This window comes from Ictidomys tridecemlineatus, chromosome 1 (assembly GCF_052094955.1).
Source record: "Ictidomys tridecemlineatus isolate mIctTri1 chromosome 1, mIctTri1.hap1, whole genome shotgun sequence".
NCBI classification, from domain to species: domain Eukaryota; kingdom Metazoa; phylum Chordata; class Mammalia; order Rodentia; family Sciuridae; genus Ictidomys; species Ictidomys tridecemlineatus.
In genome coordinates this window covers 184,357,568-184,380,559 of record NC_135477.1, presented here as the reverse complement: position 1 = coordinate 184,380,559, position 22,992 = coordinate 184,357,568, and the positions used below count along the sequence as shown (strand labels likewise).

Below are 22,992 nucleotides of genomic sequence, written 5' to 3'. Positions count from 1 at the left end.
TAAAGATGTGTTATCATGATATCACTGAGTGGAGTTCAATGAGATTAAGGGATCTTCCTAGGTGGGCTTTACAGGTTACACTGCCTACCCTAAAGCCACCTTATTATAAGCTAGGTTATTTCATAAATACATTTTTTATGATTTAACATATCATTTCCATGGATACTTCATGAAATGTGTAATTTTATTAATGCATTTAAAATATAAATATAATTCACTGTGTTTTCTGAAATCATTTTTAAATATATACATTAAAGTTTCATTATATATAAACAGTACCTGTTTCAGTTGCTGTCACAGAGGAAAGCCTTACAAATAAAACATGGAGGTAACACATATTCGAATAGTCTGCTCTTGCAGAGAGAAATGGAAAGCATATTTTAAGCACTGTGATACATAATTGTGTCAGTTTAATATGAAAATATACAAAAGTCAAATCCTAAAGAACATTTTACCAAATACTTAGAGATAATCACAATAATATTTCTATCCATCTGGAATATGAAAAGGAAGACACTCTTTGTCCATGAAGTAAACAGAGAGTGCTGGTTATCACCCCCTTTGTCCCACAGTCAAATATTTCCTCTGGAGAAGAGCACCTGCCTTCCTCAGGCACATTGGCTGCCAGGATTTAGTATGTCCAGGAGTGACCCAGTGTCAGGGAGCTAATTTGGGGGTTGAGTTGAGGTCAGCCTTCTGATCATTCCTCCCCCAGTGTTTACTTCTGTAATGTCTATAGGGATGTGTCCTGCCTGAAATGATGAAAGATGGAATGTAAGTGTCTGACCAAAGAGTGTGTCTTCCGTTGACTCCAAAATTCCACCCAGTTTCCTGGAATTCAGAAAGCAACCCTGTCTCTGTCTTGTGGCTGTCTTTATGTTGTTGCTGCTGTTGTTTTCAGCAGGGTTGAACCCAAGGGCCCAGCCCCAGCCCTTTTTCTGTTTAATCACAAAAAACAGGGTCTGGCTAAGTTATTCAGGTACATTCTAAGTTGCTGAGGCTGGCTTAGAACCTGAGATCCTCATTCCTCAGAGTCCTGAGCCATTGGGATTGCAGGTGTACACCCCTGAGCCCACTTGTGACAACACATCATCTCACACAGATATTCCTCTCCAAACATTTTAGTGTCCTCCCTGGCATATGTTTTGCTAATCATTAATTATAACTGACATAGGCTCAAAGTCAAGTTACCTAGGAATGCTTATATAACAAAATGAGAAAAATCATTTATGCAATATCACAATCAATATATTAAATTCCAAATTTTAAAAAACACTCTTGTTCACCAGTACACTAATAGGATAAAAGTGGAGAAAAGCATAAGTGTATTTATTACCAAGGAAAATAAAAAATCTTCAATATGTGTGATTAATTATCTAAGGCATTACTTAAAGTCTGACAACAAGGGAATACTTGTAATAGGGACCAGTGAAATGCCCAGCTCTGGCTGATGCAGGTAATCTTGATCTGCTGTAACATATCCAACCAGAACACAAGCTCCACCCACACACTGTGTCCCAGAGCTTCTGGTTCTCACTACTCCAATGTTCTCTTCTAGAACAGAAGGACCTTCAGGGAACCCAAGATGAATTCTACCAACTCCATCTTTACATGCATTTTCTCTGCCACAAAACTAACTGAATCTTAATTCATGAGTTTTTCATGAGCTGAGGTGGCCATGAAAATGAAGTTTAAATTTAATGGATAAAGTTGGAAAGACATTGAATTGCAACCACCAGTCCTATTGAGAGGTGTACATTTGATACACACCTTTGGGCATTTAATTATGTTTTATATTGAAAGGCTGATGGTAAAGGAGATGAAAAAAGAAAATATTGATATAAGGATTCTGTTCTGCTCGAATTCTGGACCCCCAAAAGACCACCAGAGACCAAGATCGATCTAAACAGCAAAGAGGTGTTTATTGCGAGCTAGCTCAGTCCTCCGCACGCACACACAGCAACTGGTGATGCTGAGAGGCCCTGAGCCCAGGGTTTGCAGCAGTTTTATACATTCTTTGGAGAAGGCAGGGATTTCACATACATCATAGCAAATCATCACACACCGCAGGAAAATCAAATAACAACTCTAAAACATGATTAGTGAAAGGGTAAAGTTTCTAAGCTGCAAAGCCTGAATTAAAATGTAAAAGACCGGGCATTGCAAAGTTCCTCTGCTACACCCAGAACCTGAAATTCCTGAGATAGTTAAGACAACACCCTACTGGCCATTTAGCCTAGGGCCCTGTGCAGTTTGTCACAGGGCCCAAACCAATCAGTTTCAATGTGTACCCCCCTTAGGAGTGACCAATCACCCCCACCCGACCTGTTCCAGCCAATGAATGTGCAAATCATGTCTCAGAGTTGTTCAATTTTCCCGAGCCTAATGATGATTTGTTCTGATGTATGCAAAGCCCCCCCCACCCCGCCCTCCCCAAAAAGTGTACTTAAGCTCTGCTTGACCTCTACTCTGGGCTCTGGGCCGCTCTCCCTTCCTGAGTGAGCCTTGGGCCTCAGCGCACTGAATTAGGATCCTCTTCAATAAACTCCCTCCTGCTCATTGCATGAAGCTGGTCTCTTCCTCCGACGTTTTGCCGGACATTCACTGGCGGGAACAAGTTGGTTAGGGGTGATTGGTCAGTACAAAAGGGTTATTCATTTGAACTGATTGGTTTAAGTCAAGAGGGGTGTACAGGCTGAACTACATGATTTCCCAACATGTTATCAACCACCATAAACTACTGGGAGGGTCATCTGTCATCCCAGGTATTTCCCTGTCTCATGCGGATTGGGGGCTGCTAGGGGGTTGCTATGGATCCCCACCTAGCCTGACTCAGTCAGGGACACATGGCACAGCAAATCTCTCCTGTTATTTGTAGATAAACAACTCATCAGGGTGGGAATGTGCCTAGGAGTGCTCTGTGGGTTTTTACAAGGACAAAAGTGATATCCCTTCCTTGGACAGGCTTTGCTCTGAGATAAAGGCTGGTTTTTCAATTCCATGATATCTCACATCTTATATCAAATAATGCAAAACACTCTAAGTGTGTGGATGTGGTATGAAAATTCTGCAGAATTTGGCAAAAGCATTTACTTTGGGTACTAGTTGTGAATCCAGGAAACAATTTTTTATAGTAATATTAATTATGTCAAAGATATATTTTGGTAAGTCATGTTTTCTGAAATATCAGGTCTCCCCTTATAAGGACACTATATTTAGGAGTCCTTGGTAGAGCCTTTTTTGTGTTTCTGTTTGTCAGTGCTTTATAAAATCAAAACTATGGAAGACAAAGACTTAGCACAGCCAATAGTTAGAAATCTTTTGAGAGTTTAGCTACCAAAAAGACATAGTAACTTAATTTAATTTAAAGAGTGTTTTAAGGTAGTATCCAAGACTGAGAATATTTTGCCAGAAGCAATAGACTTTCCCAAGTTTTATAAAGGCTTTAGAATGTTTATATCAATACTATAGACATATAGGATTTTAAGAAAGTATTTGTTTATATTAATAAAGTTAGATACCAGATTTGATCAGAATTTTAAAGTGGTCATTTAAAAACTAATGCCAAGGAAGGTGTAGTTGTAAAGAGATGGAAGTCCCTTACAGATGGTAAATATTTCACAAAGAGACTAAGAAAGAAACTGAAGGAATATAAGGAATTTGCAAGACCACACACCTTGCAAACTCAAAGATATATAAGGGAAAATTCCCTTGAGAAGTGTCTTAGGGGCACCCTGCTTGCACAGAGGGCCCAGGAAATTATCTTTCCATGCTCAGCAAGGAAGATATCAGAGGCCACCATGGTAGTAATTTCAGGGACTCAAAATGGTGTGATCTAGCAGCAGGCTTTATCATCATTTGTGTGGTGCTTTCTCTGCAGGAATGCAGGGTGCTCAAGGTAAAAGTTTCTGGAAGCTTCCACCATGATTTCAAAAGAATATATGAGAAGCCAGGCAAACTATAACAGGGTATGAGGTCCTACAGGCTGCCCCTAACAAGGTAATAAGTGAAGTTGTGAAGGTGAAGCCAAAGTTAGAATAATACCCAGAAATTAACAGATGCAGTACAAAGAACTCTCAGCCAAGAAAAACTAAGATCTGAAAAGATGGTCAAAGCCAAAGAGAACCCTTGGGCTCTGCAACTGGGAATTTTAAAAAGGCAGGAATTTGCAAGTGAAAAGCCAGCCTCTACCTAAGAGCAACGCTTGTCCAAGGAAGGGGGGCAACCTTGGAAAGATCCAAAGAGCACTCCTAGGCCAATACCCACCCTGCTGATTTTTTATCTACAAATAACAGGAGAGATCTGCTGTGCCAGGTTTCTGACTCAGTCAGGCTAGGTGGTAACCCATAGCAACCCCCTAGCAGCCACCAATCAGCATGAGACAGGGAAATACCTGGGAAGCAAGATGACACCCAGTAGTTTATGGTGGGGTGTTGGGAAACCATGTAGTTCAGCACATACTCTGGGCTTGGGGCCTCTAAGTGTCACCAGTTTCTGTGTGTGCAAGCTAGCTTGCAATAAACACCTCTTTGCTGCATACATCCATCTTGGTCTCTGGTAGTCTTTTGGGGGTCCCCAATTCGAGCATAATATAAGCCCTTTGAATTTTCCTTCAGTTTCAGGTGAGATTGTGGACTTGGAATTTGGGGCAGCACTGTAATTGACCCTTGGAGATGAACTAAGTTGATTTTGTGTTGTGAAATGGACATGAGATTAGAGGACTAGCAGTGAATGTTATGGGTGGAATGTGAGGGTGTTTCACAAAAGTTCCAGAGTTGAGGCAGGAATTTTCAAAGGTCAAATAATGAGTAGGAGAGCTACAAGCTATTTAGTCTATTCTGGTTTGCATAACATGACTGTGTAGTAGCTTCAGGTATGTGGGGACATTGCTGGAGGAGATGGGACACTGGGGTTAGCCCTGAAACTATTCATCTTCCTGCACCACCTTTCCCCTTTCCTGTCTTTGCTTCCATGAAGCCATAAATTGAGCAGCTTCTGTCTGCTGTGTCCTTCCCCAATGTGCCCTCACCATGGGCACAAAGCCATGGAATAAAACTCTGAACCCATGAGCTGAAATATGCTTTGGCTCATCATAGGTGGTATTTGTTTATTGTAGGTTTTTTTTTTGTTTCTTTGGGTTTTTTTTATGAAGGCATTTTTGTCACCACAATGCAAAGCTGATTGACACAATTATTCAACATCATCGTAGAGAATGCAGAATGTGAACCAGAAATATCAAGGATAGCAAAACATATAAGAACCAATAAATCAGTCACATTATGTTAAGAGAAAGAAGAAGGATATGTCCACAAATGGATATGCTGATTAAAATATTTCTGCCATATACATATAATAATGTTACCATTGTTGATGGTGACGAGTTGAGTTCTTGCTTCCCCAATGTTGAAGAATAACACCAGAGAAGCACGCCAAATCAAGGTCAGAGTGGAAAGTAGAAGTTTTTTAAAGGACAGCAGAAAAGACTTATCCCAGAGGAAGAAGGGGACCCAAGAGAAAGAATCCATTGAAGGGTGAATGTGCTCCACTTTTTATAGTTTTCAGTGATGGAATGTAGGTGGGAAGGCCCCAGGTGGGCCAAAGAAGTAATCTGGGCAGGAAGGACTTCTGAGTCAGCATCTTCAAGTTTGCTGGGGGCTCACTTCTTTGGGATGGGCTATTGTCTTGGGCTTTTCCCGGACTTCATTAACATTCCAAGAGTTGTTTAACTTTTCCCGGAATTCATTCTCAACATAGCCTCCATTTTAGATCTTACTCGATATTAGACACAATTTACCTAACTACACTGACTACCTAACTTTAAACCTGGCTTTATTCCCCCCTCTAATTTTGGGAACTCCTCACTGCTGTAAGGAAAAGGGGCGAAGATCATTCTGGCTTCTTCAGTCTGAAAGGGGGAAATGTTGGGCAAGCAGTTTGGAGTCCCCTTTTAAAAATTGGGTCTATCAAGAAGAGGTCCATGATAGAAGTCCAATTGAGAAGTAATAGGCTAGAAGGCCATTTGAGTGATGGGTGGTCTATAAGAGAAACAAGAATTCATTAGTACTGGAACCATATTGATGAAGCAATAAATGCCACAGCACAGGAATATGCCAATGAGTATGATGACAAAGACAGAGACTAACAACGTCTTCCACCAGGAAGTACCAGAGAACCAGGAGCTCAGATATTGTTCCCAAGACAAGGTTGGTGAGGACATGGCTTCTATCTGAGCATGTAAATCTTTAAGGATATTTGTCACATTGCCAGAATTGTCAAGGATGTAAACACAACATTCAGTTTTAATAATGGCACCAGTACCACCTTGAGCTGCAGTGAGGACATCTAAAGCCATCTTGTTTTGTAAGATGGCCTTCCTCATAAGTGTTATTCCAGTATTAAGGAGATAGATACTCTCCTCGACATCATGGAGGGCAGTTTGAGTATAATTGTTTAAAGTCTCTACATGCCACATTATATCTTCTAAAGCAATTTGTGGGATAAACAGAGAAGCTAGATGATCATACCAACGAAACACTTATCATCCCCATTTGTGTTTGAGATGGGGGAGGTTTGCTGGCTGCATTATATTTGGGGTCCATCTCCCCTGCATTCAGGGGTACCTAATAGTACATCTTCCTATCCAGCCTGGGGGAAGCCAGGGCCATAGGTTAGTTCCACATATCCACTGAGTCCCATTGGGTGCTGGCCAAATGGTTTTAGATCTAGAGAGCCAATTTGTTCCAAACCAATCATTGGCTTGTAAAACTATAATTTGTTGGCATTGTGACTCTGGGGTCCATCCTAATTCTCGAGTAGCATTAGGCCATGTGTCATAGGTATGGTTTCGTTGTTCCCAACAGATTGGGGCTTTTTGGTTTAAATGCCCAATAGTGGGAGTGAGCCATAAATCTCCATCCCAAATCTGACAGATAATTTATATCTGTGGCATATTGATGGTGCAGGTGGTGGAAGGAGAGAATTAGATGGGCCTATATGGGATTTAACAGTGGTGGAAGTCTGAAGGTTGGTTTGGTTTAAAGTGAAAATCTTTCCATGACCAGGTTGTGATAAAGTTTCATTTATAGGCCATAAATTAACATCTGCATGAGAGGCATTTTATAAATAGGGTCTTTCCTTCTTTTGTTGTAAATTTATCCAGCCATTTCCTTGTAAGGGGGATACCCACCAAGGTAGTCCAGAAGTGCTGGAAATGGGTAATAATAGTCCACATATCCAGCAATTATCTTTCTGTAACCTAGTGGCATATTGTTGAGTCCACATTAGAAAAGAGTTAGCCTCAGTTGATCTTTTTATGGTAGCAAAGAAAGAGAGAAGGAAAAGTTTACATATCACCATTTTCTTTGCAAAAGAGATATCTTAGGTCCTCTACTGGAGTGCAGGAGTATCATTCCTCAGTTTCTTGGGAAGAAGAAGTCTCTTCAGGTATTGGCTCAGAGTGGAAGGCTTTGATCCAAGAGTGGTGGATCCAATTTTCCTGTCCCAGCACTTTTACTGCAGAAGGGGTGGATAAGATTACAGAAAAAGATCCTTTCCAAATAGGGTCTAGGTTTGGAGAGTTTGAAGGTATGGTCTTAATCATAACTAGATCTCCAGGCTCATATAGAGGTGGAGAAGTAACTGGCTCAGATATAGGATATTTGTGAATTTCAGATTGAAATTTGGTCAACTTTGTGCTATGAATCACTAGATCTGCAGTTTCTTGGTCTTTAAGGATATCATTTCTTAGAAATGGTCTCCTGTATAATAGCTCAAATGAGCTGAGCCCTAATGTTTTGGGGGTGTTCCTGATTCTGAGCAGTGCTAAAGGAAGCCATGGGTAGTGGGTTTCTTGAGTGAATTTCCTTAGATGTCTTTTAAAAATATCATTAGTTTTTTCTACCTTTCCTGAGGATTGAGGCCTCCATGCACAATGGAGATGATATTTGATGCCTAAGGCTTTGTATATCCCCTGAATGACAGCTGCCTTAAAGGCTGCTCCATTGTCACTCTGCAGACTTCGAGGCAACCCAAATTGTGGGATTATTTCTGTAATAATGCCTTGACTACCTCTCCTGCTTGTCCATCCAGTAAAAGTATCTATCATAACTAATAAACATTGAAATCCATTACTCTTAGGCTTATGGGTAAAAACAAGTTGCCAGTCTTCCCCAGGGAACTGTCCCATCCTTTGTAATCCTGGGGGCTTTTTGGCAGAATTAAGTGGATTGTTTCTTTGGCATGTGTCACAGGCTTTGACTATTTGGTGGATAGTCTTTGAAAGATCCTTTCCTTCAAATATCTCTCAGGTTGATTTGAGAGTATTTTCTTCTCCTAGGTGGAAAGATTGATGTAAGTTATGTAAAATCTTCCACTGGGAATTAGCAGGTAAATAAAGTTTGTCATCTTCCATTTGAATCCACCCAGAGGGTAAAAGAATACCTCCTTTAGATAGTGCCTTATTAGTTTCCTTCTGGGTGTATTGAGGTGTTATCTCTGGGGGAGGGCCTGTCCATATCAAAGGGGCTAAGGTAGTTATCTGTGAATTTCTCTTAGCAGCCTCTTTGGCTTGTTGGTCTGCTAGTCTGTTCCCTTCTGCTATCTCTTCTATCCCTTTCAGATGTCCTTGGCAATGAACTACTGCTACCTCTTTGGGTAAATGGACAGCCTCTAGCATTCTTAAGATTTGCTCATAGTTCTTTATAGACATTTCCCCAGTCGTTTGAAATCCTCTTTCCTTCCAAATTGCTGCATGTGCATGCAGGATTAGGTAGGCATATTTAGAGTCAGTATAAATATTCATTCTCTGTTGTTTCCCTATTTCCAATGCTCTTATTAGGGCTATCAATTCAGCTAGTTGTGAGCTTGTGCCTGGGGGCAAAGATTGTGCCTCTATGGTGTCATGTGAGGTCACCACCGCATATCCAGCTTTGCATTCTCCATATTCCATAAAGGAACTCCCATCTGTGAACATGGTGAGGTCTGGAGTGGATAGGGGAAGGTTTTGAAGGTCCTTCTGAGCTGAGTAATTTATGGCTAGGACTTGTTGGCAGTTATGTTCAGGATTTCCCTCTAATTTCTCTGGGAGAAAGGTAGCTGGGTTTAAATTAGAACAAGTCTTTATTTGAGTTACAAGTCCTTCTAAAAGTAGGGTTTGATATTTTAGAAGGTGATTATCTGAGAGCCATAGTTCACCTTTTATATTTAAAATTCCTGAGAGATCATGAGAGGTGTAAACTATAAAGTCTCTTCCCAGGGTTATTTTAATTGCCTCAGGGACTAGCAAGGCCACAGCTGCTACTACCCTCAAACAATGAGGCCATCCTTGAGACACTAGATCAAGCTCCTTACTGAGATAAGCTACTGGCTGTTGAACTGGTCCCTTCTTTTGTGTGACCACTCCTGGGACTATTCCTCCTCTTTCAGTAACAAATAGGTTGAATTTTTGTTCAGTGGGTAAGCTGAGGGCAGGGGCTTGGAGTAAGGCCCCTTTCAATGCCTTAAAGGCTTTAATCTGTTCTGGTTCCCATATGAGGAAAGTCATTCCTTGGTGTAGCATCTCTTTGAGGAGGCTATAGAGAGGTTTAGCTATTTCCCCATATCCAGGGATCCAAAGCCTACAGTATCCAGTTATCCCTAGGAAGCCTCTAAGTTGTCTTATGGTTTGAGGTAGAGGATATTGTCCTATTCTTTCTGGTCCTAGCTTGTGAGTTCATTGAGACAGCTGTAATCCTAATTATTGAACTTGTTCTTGGCATAATTGAGCTTTTTTTCTTTGAAACTTTATGACCCTTATCCAATAAGAAGTTTAAAAGCTCTTTAGTAGCCTTTTGACATTCCTTTTCAGTAGTGGCACACAAAAGTATGTCATCTACATATTGTAGGACAGTCAGAGATGTCTTATCTCTGAACTCTGTTAAATCCTTAGCTGGGGTTTGGCCAAACAAATGAGGACTGTCTCTAAAACCTTGGAGTAATACAGTCCAAGTTAGTTGAGATCCACTATCTGGTTCTTCAAAGGCAAACAGATTTTGTGATTGGGAGTCTAAGGGTATACAAAAAAAGGCATCTTTTAAATCTAACACTGTAAACCAAGCTGCTGGAATCTCAGATAACAGAGTGTATGGATTAGGAACCATAGGGTGGAGAGGACAACTATTTCATTAATTATTCTCAGGTCCTGCACTAGTCACCCTTCCCTATTGGATTTTTGAATTCCTAAAATGGGTGTGTTACCTGGGCTATTGCAGGGCACTAAAAGTTTCTGTCTTTTGAGGTTCTGAATGATCTTCAATAAGCCCTTTTTTGCCTCTGGGTGTAGGGAATATTGTCTCTGATGTGGAAAGACAGAAGGGTCCTTTAAGACTATTTTGATTGGAACTGCACTTTTTGCCCTTCCAATTTTGCCTTTAGTAGCCCACATTTCAGTGTTTATATCACATTCTAATAAAGGCAAACATAACGGTCCTCTCAGTCCTAAATTCATTGTAATGGATGTCTGAAGTTTTGAAAGTAAGTCCCTTCCCAATAAAGGGGTAGGACATTCTGGGATTATCAGAAATGTATGAGAAAACATCACCCTGTCCCACTCACAACTCAGTGGGGGAGTAAACCTTCTGGTAATAGGCCATCCAGACACCCCTTGTATGGTTACAGTATTAGAGGAAAGGGGTCTGGGATAAGAGTTGAGCACAGAATAACTGGCGCCAGTATCTAAGACAAAGTTGACCTTTCGGCTCCCTAGGGAGAATCATACCCAGGGCTCACATGCAGGATAGGAGTTACAGGAGCCAGAATAGAGCCCGGGCCCAATCAGGCCTCTGTGGAGGAGTCTGGCTTCAAGGACCTATGCCCCTGAGGACAGTCACTCTTCCAGTGATTGCCTTGACATTTAGGGCAGGGCCTTTAAGGTGGATGCTTGACTTTTGGGCAATCCCGTTTGAAATGTCCTTCTTCTCCACAATGGAAACAAGTCCCTTTTGTGGACTGAGGAGCATTTTGTCTTCCTTCTTCACCCTGGGAGCTTACTCCTCTAAGAGAAAATACCAGTGCTTCAGTTCTTTTTCTGTCTCTGAGCTCTTTCTCCTTTTTTTTTCCTCTATATCTCTATTATAAAAAATCAAAGTAGCAAGTTGGAAGATGTTATCTAAAGATTGATCAGGGCCATATGCCAATTTTTGTAACTTCTTCCTCCAGATGTCTGGGGCTGACTGAGTGATAAATTTGTCCTTTAAAAGTAATTGGCCCTCTGTGGATTCAGGATCCACGGTGGTGTGTTTTCTCATTGCCTCTCTGAGTTTCTCCATGTGGGGTCTCTGAATAATTTCTGAAATCTTAGAATAGTTAATGGGCTTTTGCTTGATTCTCCTAAGGGCCTCAAGGATCAACACTTGGAAATGGCTAATTTTCCAAGCATCTTGCTCGTCATTTGGGTCCCACTCAGGATCATTTCTGGGAACTGCCTGTGCTCTAGATGGGTAATTAGGTTTCCTCCTAGTCTGTTCTTCTGGGGAAGGAGCAAGTTGTAGTTCATCCCCAAATTCCTCAGCTGCTCTCAGAGATGCTTCCTTCTCATTAAAAGTCAAGGTCTGGTTGAGTAATAGCATAATATCTTTCCAGATGAGGTCAAATACCTGACATAAGTTTCAAAATACCTCAATATATTTATACACCTTGCTCCAAAAATCTCCCCAACTCAGTTTTTATGTGCCTTAGGTCTTGAAGGGAGAAGGGGGTATGTACTTTTATTGGCCCAAATTCTCCTCCTGGCATCTCATGGAGAGGTAATATATTTGGTTTGCCTGTTGGGGCAGACGCAGGGAGGCCAGGATATGGAGGACAGGAAGGCTGTTGTTGTGCACCAACAGCAGATGGAGGTTTTATGGGTTCTCCTGATTCTTTCTCCTCAGTAGGTGAGTCCCCAAGATTTTCTCTCTTCATGGCAGATATCATGGCTAAGTCTACTTTACATTGCTGGCATAATTTAGGATTTTCCCTTAGAACAAAGAAAACCTGAACATATGGCACCTCACACCATTTCCCTTCCTTTTTGCAAAATTTACCAAGCTGTAAAATTGTATTAAAATTGATACTTCCCTCTGGTGGCCAGATTTCTCCATCAGGGAGTTTGTATTGAGGCCAGACCTAGTGGCAGAAGAAAATGAGGTGCTTTTTCTTGAGAGTCTGAGGTTCAAATCTATCCCAATATTTCAATACGCAGGTAAGTGATGTACCTGGCATATTGGAGAGTGAAGCTACCATCTGAGTGAGAAGAGAAAAAAACAGGACTCAGGTGCCTGCACCAGAGAAAACTGTTCATCTCCCTAAGCTTGAGCTCCTAAATGGTTCAGAAAACTTGTCTCTCACCTTGCTTTGCCAAGGGGGTTTCTGGTCCCCTTTGGCAAAGTTCTAGGGTCTCAGTTTGCCCTGTGCCAGAGACCCTGGGAGGATTCAGACTTAAGGGCATTACTGCTTATCCTCACAGCAACTAAAAATCCATTGCAAAAGAAAATCATGTGCTCTTTTGTTGCCTTTGCTCTGTAGACTAAAGGAACTGCCTAAGGATGAGAGATATCTATTAGTTGTAAGGTAGTGCTTTCTATCAGAGAGATTACAGGAGGAATGGATTTTAAAAATGCCTCACTCTAGAAGCTTAAAGAGAACACAAAACATTTTAAACATTGGGATGGTAAAACAGAGTTGTGAAAGTTACCTATGCACCTTAGGGAACCTGGGCAGATTTTACTAATTATCCCATGCTTTTCTCTCAGTCCTACAACATGAATTGCTAACATTTCTGACCAAGGAATGAAGGGGAGCATCCAGGAAGGAATGGATGTGGGGTTGGGAGTGTTGTATAGCCCATACAGAGGCAAATGTGATTGGGACTTTCCCTCAGTGCCATTAATCTACCGATCACCCTAGATACCCCTTAGGGCTGTCGGGAGGGGGCTCAAGAGAAAGAAACCTTAGGAATACGTCTGAGTGTAGCCCAGACTGGAATTCTGCAGTTGTTTCAAACTCCTTCTCCACCTCCACACATCCGAGGCAGATCGGGATTTAGGGACACTGTATTCACGCCAATTGCTCTCCAGGCCCAGACAGAAAAGTTGGAAGCGGCTTTGGCAAAACCCAACATGCCTGCTCTGTATTGAACAGGTGATTGAGAGCTTCCAAGGCCGGGAAACCTCTCACCTGAATCTTTAAGAGTGGCACCTGCACTAATTGTGTTTAAGTAGCCATTGGGTGCCCACCTTACCCTCCAGAAAGAGAGAGAAAGATGCACCTCAGACAGACATGGGGTGCATGAAGAGGCACTTACCTCGGTGTAGAATCTCTGTTGGAAACCTCCAATATGTTACCACTGTTGACCAGTGATGAGTCCTTGCTTCCCCAATGTTGAAAAATAACACCAGAGAAGCACGCCCAGGCAAGGTCAGAGTGGAAAGTAGAAGTTTATTAAAGGATAGCAGAAAAGACTTATCCCAGAGGAAGAAGGGGACCCAAGAGAAAGAATCCATTGAAGGGTGAATGTGCTCCACTTTTTATATTTTTCAGTGATGGAATGTAGGTGGGAAGGCCTCAGGTGGGCCAAAGAAGTAATCTGGGCAGGAAGGACTTTTGAGTCAGCATCTTCAAGTTTGCTGGGGTCTGTTCATTAACACTTCTTTGGGATGGGCTCTGGTCTTGAGCTTTTCCAGGAATTCATTAACATTCCAAGAGTTGTTCAACTTTTCCCAGAATTCATTCTCAACATGGCCTCCATTTTAGATCTTACTTGATATTAGGCCTGATTTACCTAACTACACTGACTACCTAACTTTAAATCTGGCTTCAATAACAACAAGTCATTAATCCTTAAGGAATAATCAAATGATACATGCTATACGGTGAATCAATTTTGAAAATATTAGGCTAAGTTAAAAAAGAAAAAAATAGCATATATTGAATGAGTCTATTTATATGAAGTTTCAGAAATATATGAATTCAAAGACACAGTATATACCTAGTATTTTCCAGTGACAGCAAGCAGGAATAAGGACAGTGTGTGTAATGGATTATGTGGGTCATCTGAAGTAATAACAGGACTAGGGGACAAGATAGTGTCAAAAGTTGTGCAATTGTGAAGTGTGGTAAATAACACTGAATAGTAACTGTGAACTGTTACAAAAGTTAATTTTATGTCATGTGGATTTCATCTCAGAGTAAGAGATTTTGCTGCTGAACTTCAGACAGTGTTAGATGTTTCCTGCTTACATGTTGGGGAGTGTGAGAGTTGCCCACCACCCTCAGTGTTAACTGATCCCCATAAACACCCCTAACTCACACTGAGGTGGAGGAGGGCAGAGATGAAAACACACAGAGAAACATCAGTCTCTCCTCAGTGTTACTCGATTTTCAATAACGACTTAGAGTGATACACAGCAGAGAAGTTCCACTGTGTCATCCACTGTCCATGCTGGCATGTGGCCATGTCCTCTCTCCTGGGCTCTGGAGGTGTTGCTGCATGGTGATGTGCTCAGGCCTCCTGCTATCTCTGCAGGCTGAGCTCTGGGCTCTCTGGGACCCTACTCCCACTGGCCAGGCACAAGGTTCACACAAAGCAGGGATGACTGAGGTTCCCACATCACTCGTGGCACTGTGCTGGCTGGACAGATCCATGTTGGCTGCAGACACAGTTGATGGGAGACACCAAGGAGAGACATGGTTTGCTCCCATGTAGAGAACTGGTGACACTCAGGAGTGAGTATTTGGCAGAGTCCAAATGCATCTGAACCTCATTTTTATTTTGCTCAGCAATTGCAATATCATCCAGAGAATCATCTAGGCCAGGGAAGGAATTAAGAGTTAAATCTGTGTTGAATAGCAGGCACAGACAGGTCTTGTAAACATTGTAGTGTCTGCTAGGATTTCAGGTACTTTAGTAGTAATACCTCTCGAGTGTGATGAATGTCTGCACAGTGTTTGCACACGTCATGCTGCCTCTTACGGTTTAAAATTCTTCTTTTCAAATTTTTTTTACTTACCAGAAACTTAAAAAAAATGTACAAAATTATCTGCACAGATTAGAGAGGTGACAAAGAAATATATTCTGATTAAGAAAACATGGAGTCAGAATGCCAAATATTTTGCAGGTGACAGGTAGATAGATGAAAATTCATTGATGCAAATGACATACATTCATAATTTTCAATAGCTGTGGGAAATAAAAACATGCAACATTCTATGCAGTTTTTATTGAAGCTTTTAAAATTCATCAATCTCAACCTTTTTGAATTCATCAATCTCAGCTTTTACTGATCACAGTTATGTCCTCCTTTTTAATAATTTTACATTTTATACTAAAGGTATATCACATGTGATGAGGATATGTGTCCAGTGGTAAATATATATAGAAAAAAGAGTGGTGTAGTCTTTGGAAGCACATTGTGAAGGCCAGGATGTGATAAGTGCCTCTCAGCATTCCTCAGTGACTGATCAACAGTGCTAAGCCATAATTGCTAATACAGAAAAATATGATTTAGATAATGATTAATTCCTGTCTCTTACAAACCAAGCAATGCTTTGAATTTTTACCTGTAATCTGTTTCCCATACACTTCTTTATTTTAAGCACTATCAAGAGAAGTACCCAAAGGGAAAAATCTTTCAGACAGGTGGTCATGCAGGAGAGGAGGTGGGCAATCCTGGAAATGCTCTGCATGGAGTCTCAGGAGGTCAGGGGAGGCCTGATGGGAACTGAGGACAAGTCCTGCAGGTCACACCCAGACCCTGGGCTGCAGACCTCCACACCTGCACTGGGAGGTACACTCTGTTCAGAAATGAGTAAACATATCAGAAAACCAAGAGAGAACTTTCTTATATTCCAAAATATAAGAAAACACTCTGGAAATGAATATGTAAAGTGATTGTATTAGTTATTCTTTGCTTCCTCTCTATTATCTCTTTATCTTCTCAGGAAAATGAGAATTTTCAGTAAATGGCCAATTTCACCAGGGTAACTGAATTTGTCCTTTTCTGTCCTCCTTATGGTTGGAATCTGAGTTTCCTCTATTTTACAGTATTCCCAATGACCTACCTTGGTACCTTGTTAGGAAAACTTCTCATAACCACTCTCACCACTGCTTACCAGAACCTGCAATTGCCTATGTAAGGATAGTATAAGGCGTTAAATCAGAGGACACATACAGGAGGTAAAAGATCACTTCAATAAAAATTTAGAGATTGTGAAAAAAAGCAAAAATCCTTGAAATGAAGGAATCAATAAACCTAATTATAAACTCAATAGAAAGCATCACCAACAGACTAAGCCATTTGGAAGACAGAACCTTGGACAATGAAGACAAAATATATAATCTTGAGTGCAGAGTTGACCATGCAGAGAAGATGGTAAGAAACCATCAACAGGACATCCAGGAATTATGGGATAACATGAAAAGACCAAATGTAAGAGTTATCAGAATAGATGAAGAAGCAGTAATACAAACCAAAGGAATGCACACTCTTTTCAATGATATAGTAGCAAAATTTTTCCCAAACCCTAAAGAATGGAATGGAAAATCAAATACAAAAAGCTCACAAGACCCCCAAATACACAAAATTACAGTAGATCCTCACCAAGACACATTATAATGAGAATGACTAACACAGAGAATAAAGATAAAATCTTAAAGTCCATGAGAGAAAAAGAAAACAAATTACATATAGGGGGAAACCAATTCAAATCTCAACTGATTTTCTCAACCCAGACCCTCAAAGCTAGGACATCCTGTAATAATATATTTCAAGCTCTGAAAGTTATTAGATGCCAATCAAGAATTTTATTTCCAGCAAAATTGGGTTTCAGATTTAAAGATAAAATTAAAACCTTCCATGACAAATAAAAATTAAAAGAATTCATATCTAGAAAGCATAAACTATAGACTATTCTCAACAAAATATTCCATGAGGATGAAGTGAAAAAAAGTGAAAACCAGTAAAGGGAGGATCTACACTAAAGGAATATTTAACCAAAGGAGAAACTAAGTCAAATTAAAAACCAGAAATAAGTCAAAATGACAGGGAAAACAAATCATCTCAATAATAACCTTGAATCTTAACAGTCTAAACTCAGCAATCAAAAGACATAGAGTGGCAGATTGGATTAAAAAGCAAAACCAACAATATGCTGTCTTCAAGAGAGTCACCTCATGGGCAAAGACATAGGCTGAAAGTGAAAGTATGGGAAAAACTTATCATCATATGGATTGCAACAAACAACTAGGAGTTTCCATTCTCAGAAAAAAAGTAGACTTCAAACCAAAGCTAGTCAGAAGAGACAAAGAAGGATAGTCCATATTTGTCAAGGGAAGTGTTATGTCTTCAGCAAGACATAAAACTTATAAATATTTACGCCCCAAACAATGGAGCATCTACATACATCAAACAAACCCTTCTCAATTTCAAGAATCAAATAGACCATAACACAATAACACTGGGTGACTTTAATACACCTCTCTCACTACTGGACAGATCTTCCAAACAAAAACTAAATAAAGAAATTATAAAACTATATAATACAATCAATAATTTAGACTTAACAGACATATATAGAATATTCCACCCATCAACAGGCAAATATACTTTCTAATCAGCAACACATGGATCCTTCTCTAAAATAGACCATATCTTATGCCACAAAGCAACTCTTAGTAAATACAAAACAACAACAAGAAAAATAACAGAAATAATACCCTGAATTCTATCAGATCACAATAGAATTAAATGAGAAGTAAATGATAAAGTAAAAAATAAAAGTTTCTTTAACAAATGGAGATGAAATAATATAAAATTGAATGATGAATGGATAGTAGAAGAAATCAAGGATGAAATTAAAAAATTCTTAGAGGTAAATGAAAACACTGATATAACATAACAAAATATCTGGAACACTATGAAGGCACTATTAAGAGGAAATTTTATTGCATTGAGCTCATTCATTAAAAGAATAAAAAGTCAACAAATAAATGACCTAATTACACCTCAAATCCCTAGAAAAATAAGAGCTAATCAACACCAAAAGCAAAGGAAGACAGGAAATAATTAAAATTATAGCTGAAATCAATTAAATAGAAACAAAAGAAACAATTGAAAAAATTGACAAAACAAAAAATTGGTTCCTTGAAAAAAAATAGATAAAACCCTAGCCATGCTAATGAAGAGAAAAGGAGAGAAAACTCAAATTACTAAAATACAAGATGAAGAAGAAAATATCACAACAGACATGTCTGAAATACAGAAGATAATTAGAAACTATTTTGAAAATTTATAATCCAATAAAATAGAAAATATAGAAGAAATCAACAAATTTCTAGAGACATATGACCTACCCAAACTGAAAGAGGAGGTCACACACAATATAAAGAGATCAATTTCAAGTAATGAAATAGAAAATGCCATCAAAAACCTACCAACCTAGAAAAGCCCAGGACCAGAGAGATTCTTAGCTGAATTCTACAAGACCTTCAAAGAAGAATTAACACCAATACTCCTCAAATTATTTTATGAAATAGCAAAAGAGGGAACACTTCCAAACTCATTCTATGAGGCCAATATTACCCTGATTCCAAAACCAGAAAAAAACACGCCAAGGAAAGAAAACTTTAGAACAATATCTCTAATAACATATATGTAAAAAATTCTCAATAAAATTCTGGCAAATCAAATAAAAAATATATTAAAAAGATAGCGCACCACAATGAAATGGGGTTTGTCCCAGGGATACAAAATTGGTTCATCATATGGGAATCAATAAATGTAATCCATCACATCAATATGATCATCTCAATAGATGTAGAAAAACTATTTGACAAACTATAGCACTCCTTCATTTCAAAACTCAAGAGATTTCTAACCATTGGCTGTCTTTGTCTTCCATAGTTTTGATTCTACAAAGCACTGACAAACAGAAACACACACCAAAAAAGGCTCTACCAAGGACTCTTAAATATAGTATCCTTATAAGGGGAGACCTAATATTTCAGAAAACCTGGCTTACCAAAATATATCTTTGACATAATTAATATTACTATAAAAAATTGTTTCCTGGATTTACAATAGTACCCAAAGTAAATGCTTTTGCCAAATTCTGCAGAATTTCCATACCACATCCACACACTTAGAGGGTTTTGCATTATTTGATGTAATATGTGAGATATCATGGTATCCTTATATCAATATTTCCTTTTTTCATCTCCTTTACCATCAGCCTTTCAATATAAAACATAATTAAATGTCTAAAAGTGTGTTTCAAATGGACACCTCTCAATAGGACTGGTGGTTGCAATTCAATATCTTTCCAATTTTATCCATTAAATTTAAACTTTATTTACATGGCCACCTCAATTCATGAAAAACTCATGAACTAAGATTCAGTAAGCTTTTGTTGTAGAGGAAATGTGTGTAAAGGTGGAGTTTGCAGATATAATTGTGTGCATATATAATTGTGTGTAGAATTCATCTGGGGTACTCCTTTTACTCTAGCAGGGAACATTGGAGCACTGAGGACCTGAAGATATGGACAGAGTGTGTGGATGGAGCTTGTGTGGATCATGTTACAGCAGACCAAGGCTTCCTGCATCAGTCATTGCTGGGGTGCTCACTGGTTCCCATTACAAGTACTCACTTGTCTGCACACATTAAGAAATGCTTTAGATAATTAATTGCACTTATGTAAGCTTTTTTATTTTATTTAGTAATAAATGCATTAACACTTTTCTCCACTTTTTTCCTACTAGTGTACTTGTAAACAAAATTTTTTTTTAATTTGAAATGTAATATAATGATTGTGATATTGCATAAGAAATTTGGCTCATTTTGTTATATAAGCATTCCTGGGTAACTTGACTTTGAGCTTATGTCAGTTATAATTAATGGTTAGCAAAGCATATGCCAGGGAGGACACTAAAATGATTGGAGAGGAATATCTGTGTGAGATGATGTGTTGCCACAAGTGGCCTCAGGGGTGTACACCTGCAATTCCAGTGGCTCATGACTCTGAGGAATGAGAATCTCAGGTTCTAAGCCAGCCTCAGCAACTTAGAATGTACCTGAACAACTTAGCCAGACCCTGTTTTCTGTGATTAAACAGAAAAAGGGCTGGGGCTGGGCCCTTGGATTCAACCCTGCTGAAAACAATAGCAACAACAACTTAAAGAGGGCCACAGGACAATAGCAACTTGTCTTTCCAAATTTCAGGAAACTGGGGGGAATTTTGGAGCCCACAGAAGACACACTCTAGGTCAAACACTTAAACATTCCGTCTTTGGTCATTATCAGGCATGACACATCACCATAGACATTACAGAATAAACCCTGGGGGAGGAACAATCAGAAGGCTGACCTCAACTCAACCCCCAAATTAGCTCCCTGACACCAGGTCACTCGTGGACATACTAAAATCCTGGCAGCCGATGTGCCTGAGGAAGGCAGGTGCTCTTCCCTAGTGGACATATTTGATTGTGGGATAAAGCGGGTGGTAACCATCACTCTGTTTACTTCATGGACAAAGAGTGTCTTCCTTTTTCATATTCCAGATGGAGAAAAATATTATTGTGATTATCTCTAAATATTTGGTAAAAAGTTCTTTAGGATTTGACTTTCGTATATTTTCAAATTAAACTGACACAATTATGTATAGTTATAGTTAAAGCTTCATCCCAGGGTTTCATAAACTGACTTCCAGACCACTCATTTATAGTCCATCAAGCCTTTATTGAAGCACACCAGTGGCAGCTGACCAGAACATAAAGCTTTTCCCCTGATCAGCCCCGAACAATTGCAAGGGCACTCCTTATAAGCCTGAAAACAGCAAAAGGGATGTTCAGGGGTCCAGCCAAAGCAAGCAAGCCAGGATACAGAAGTGGGAGAGTGCAGTCAAGCGGAGTGAAGCCTAACCAATCACAGTTAGCCCAGTCACCCCAGTTACAGAAACAGAGCCCCATTATCCTAGTTACAGAAACAATACCCCATTAGGTAGTTTCGTGTTCTTAAAGGTTTCTATAGCAAAAGGAAAAGAACATCTTGCCCCAGTCATGACTCTTCTACTTGGCATGGTTGTTTTACAGGATGAAGTCATAAAACAAAATGGATTCACATTTGCTCCTACTATCACAGTATCACCGTGGTTAAAATCTGCTTTACATTTCTCTGTGCAAGAACAGGCTATTTGACTATATGTTATCTCCATGTTTTATTTGTGAATCTTTCCTCTGTGACAGCATCTGAAACAGGTACTTTTTATATATAATGAAACTTTATATATTTACAAATGATTTCAGAAAACACAGTGAATTATGTTTATATTTTAAATGCATTAATAAAGTTACACATTTTATGAAGATTCCATGGAAATGATATGGTAAATCACAAAAATATACCTTATAAAATGACTCAGCTTCTAATGGTGTAATAGAAAGGTAGTGTAACTTGTAAAGCTCAAATATAAAGAGTACTATATCTAATTAAGAACCATGATCAATGAAATTAAGATGATTCTGAAATGCAATCTTTATCGTTTCCCTGAGAACAACTGTCTTTGAATTACTCTCCTCACAGCTTCCTTTACCTGTTTGTTCCTGAGACTGTAGATGAGAGGATTCAAGAAGGGAGGTACCATGGTATAAAAGGCAGAGAGAAGCAGGTCCTGCAGTGTGTCAGATGTTGCTGAAGGCTTCAGGTACACACCTGCACCAGAACAGAGGAATAGGGAAAACACGAGGATGTGAGGGGTGCAGGTGGAGAAGGCCTTCCCTGGGGCTCTGGTGGGAAATTTCAGCACAGCAGCAAATATGCGAAAATATGACATGGCAATAAAAGTAAAGCAACCACCACCAACTGCCACAGCCAAGACAAAAAGAATGACCATGTTGCTGGTGGTGTCAGAGCAGGAGAGCCTCAGCAGAGAGGGGACATCACAGAAGAACTGGTGGACCACGTTTGACTGGCAGAAGGACAGACAGAATGTGTTTCCAGTGTGCACACCTGCATACAGAAGACCACTGAGCAGGGAAGCCAGAGTCATGTGGACACAAATCTGAGGGTTCATGATGAGGGGGTACTGGAGAGGCTGGCAGATGGCCACATAGCGGTCCCAGGCCATGATGGAGAGAAACAGAATTTCAACACATGCACAGAAAATGACCAGGAAAATCTGTGTTGCACAGCCAGCCACTGAAATGGCCCTGTTGCCAGTGAGAGAGTTGACACAGGCATTGGGGACAGTGATGGAAATGTAGCACATGTCCAAGATGGACAGGTTCCTGAGGAAGAAGTACATGGGTGTGTGTAGGTGCTTGTCAGCAGTGGTGACAGTGACAATGAGAAGGTTCCCTAACAAGGTACCCAGGTAGGTCATTGGGAATACTGTGAAATAGAGGAAACTCAGATCCCAGCCATCAGGAGAGCCCAGGAGGAGAAATTCTGTTACCATGGTGGCATTGGCCATTTGCTGGAAATTCTGGTTGTCTGGGAAGATAAATAGATGAGAGATAGAAAGGAAAAAATAAAAACATGATTAATACAATTGCTTGGGGCTGGGGATGTTGCTCAGTCATACAGCACTTGTCTAGCATATGTTAAAAAACATCCATTGACAATGACAATTATTTGAAAAAAATGCAATTATTTTATACATTCTTGTTCAAAGTATTTCTTTTATTTCTGTTGCTTTCCTGCAGAGGAAAGTCACTCTTGGTTTTCTGATATGTTTACTCATTTCTGAGCAGAGTGTACCTCCCAGGGCAGGTGTGGAGGTCTGCAGCCCAGAGTCTGGGCATGACCTGCAGGGCTTGTCCTCAGCTCTCCATCAGGCCTACCCTGACACCTGAGACTCACATGTGGAGCATTTCCAGGGGTTTTCCCCTCTTCTCCTGCATGGCCACCTGTCTGACAGTGCATTCTTTAATATTCTCATATTTATTTACCTTTAATTTATTCCTTGAATATAATTTTCACATTA

At 39.9% G+C, this 22,992-nt stretch overlaps 1 protein-coding gene across 1 annotated transcript; it reads right to left on the bottom strand.

The window, feature by feature from the left end:
* Positions 1 to 21,543: 21,543 nt before the first annotated feature.
* Positions 21,544 to 22,479, bottom strand: LOC101960312 (olfactory receptor 14C36). The gene has a single exon (XM_005334140.1). It carries the CDS (start codon positions 22,477 to 22,479, stop codon positions 21,544 to 21,546), a length of 936 nt encoding a protein of 311 aa, XP_005334197.1.
* Between the last annotated feature and the right edge of the window lie 513 nt (positions 22,480 to 22,992).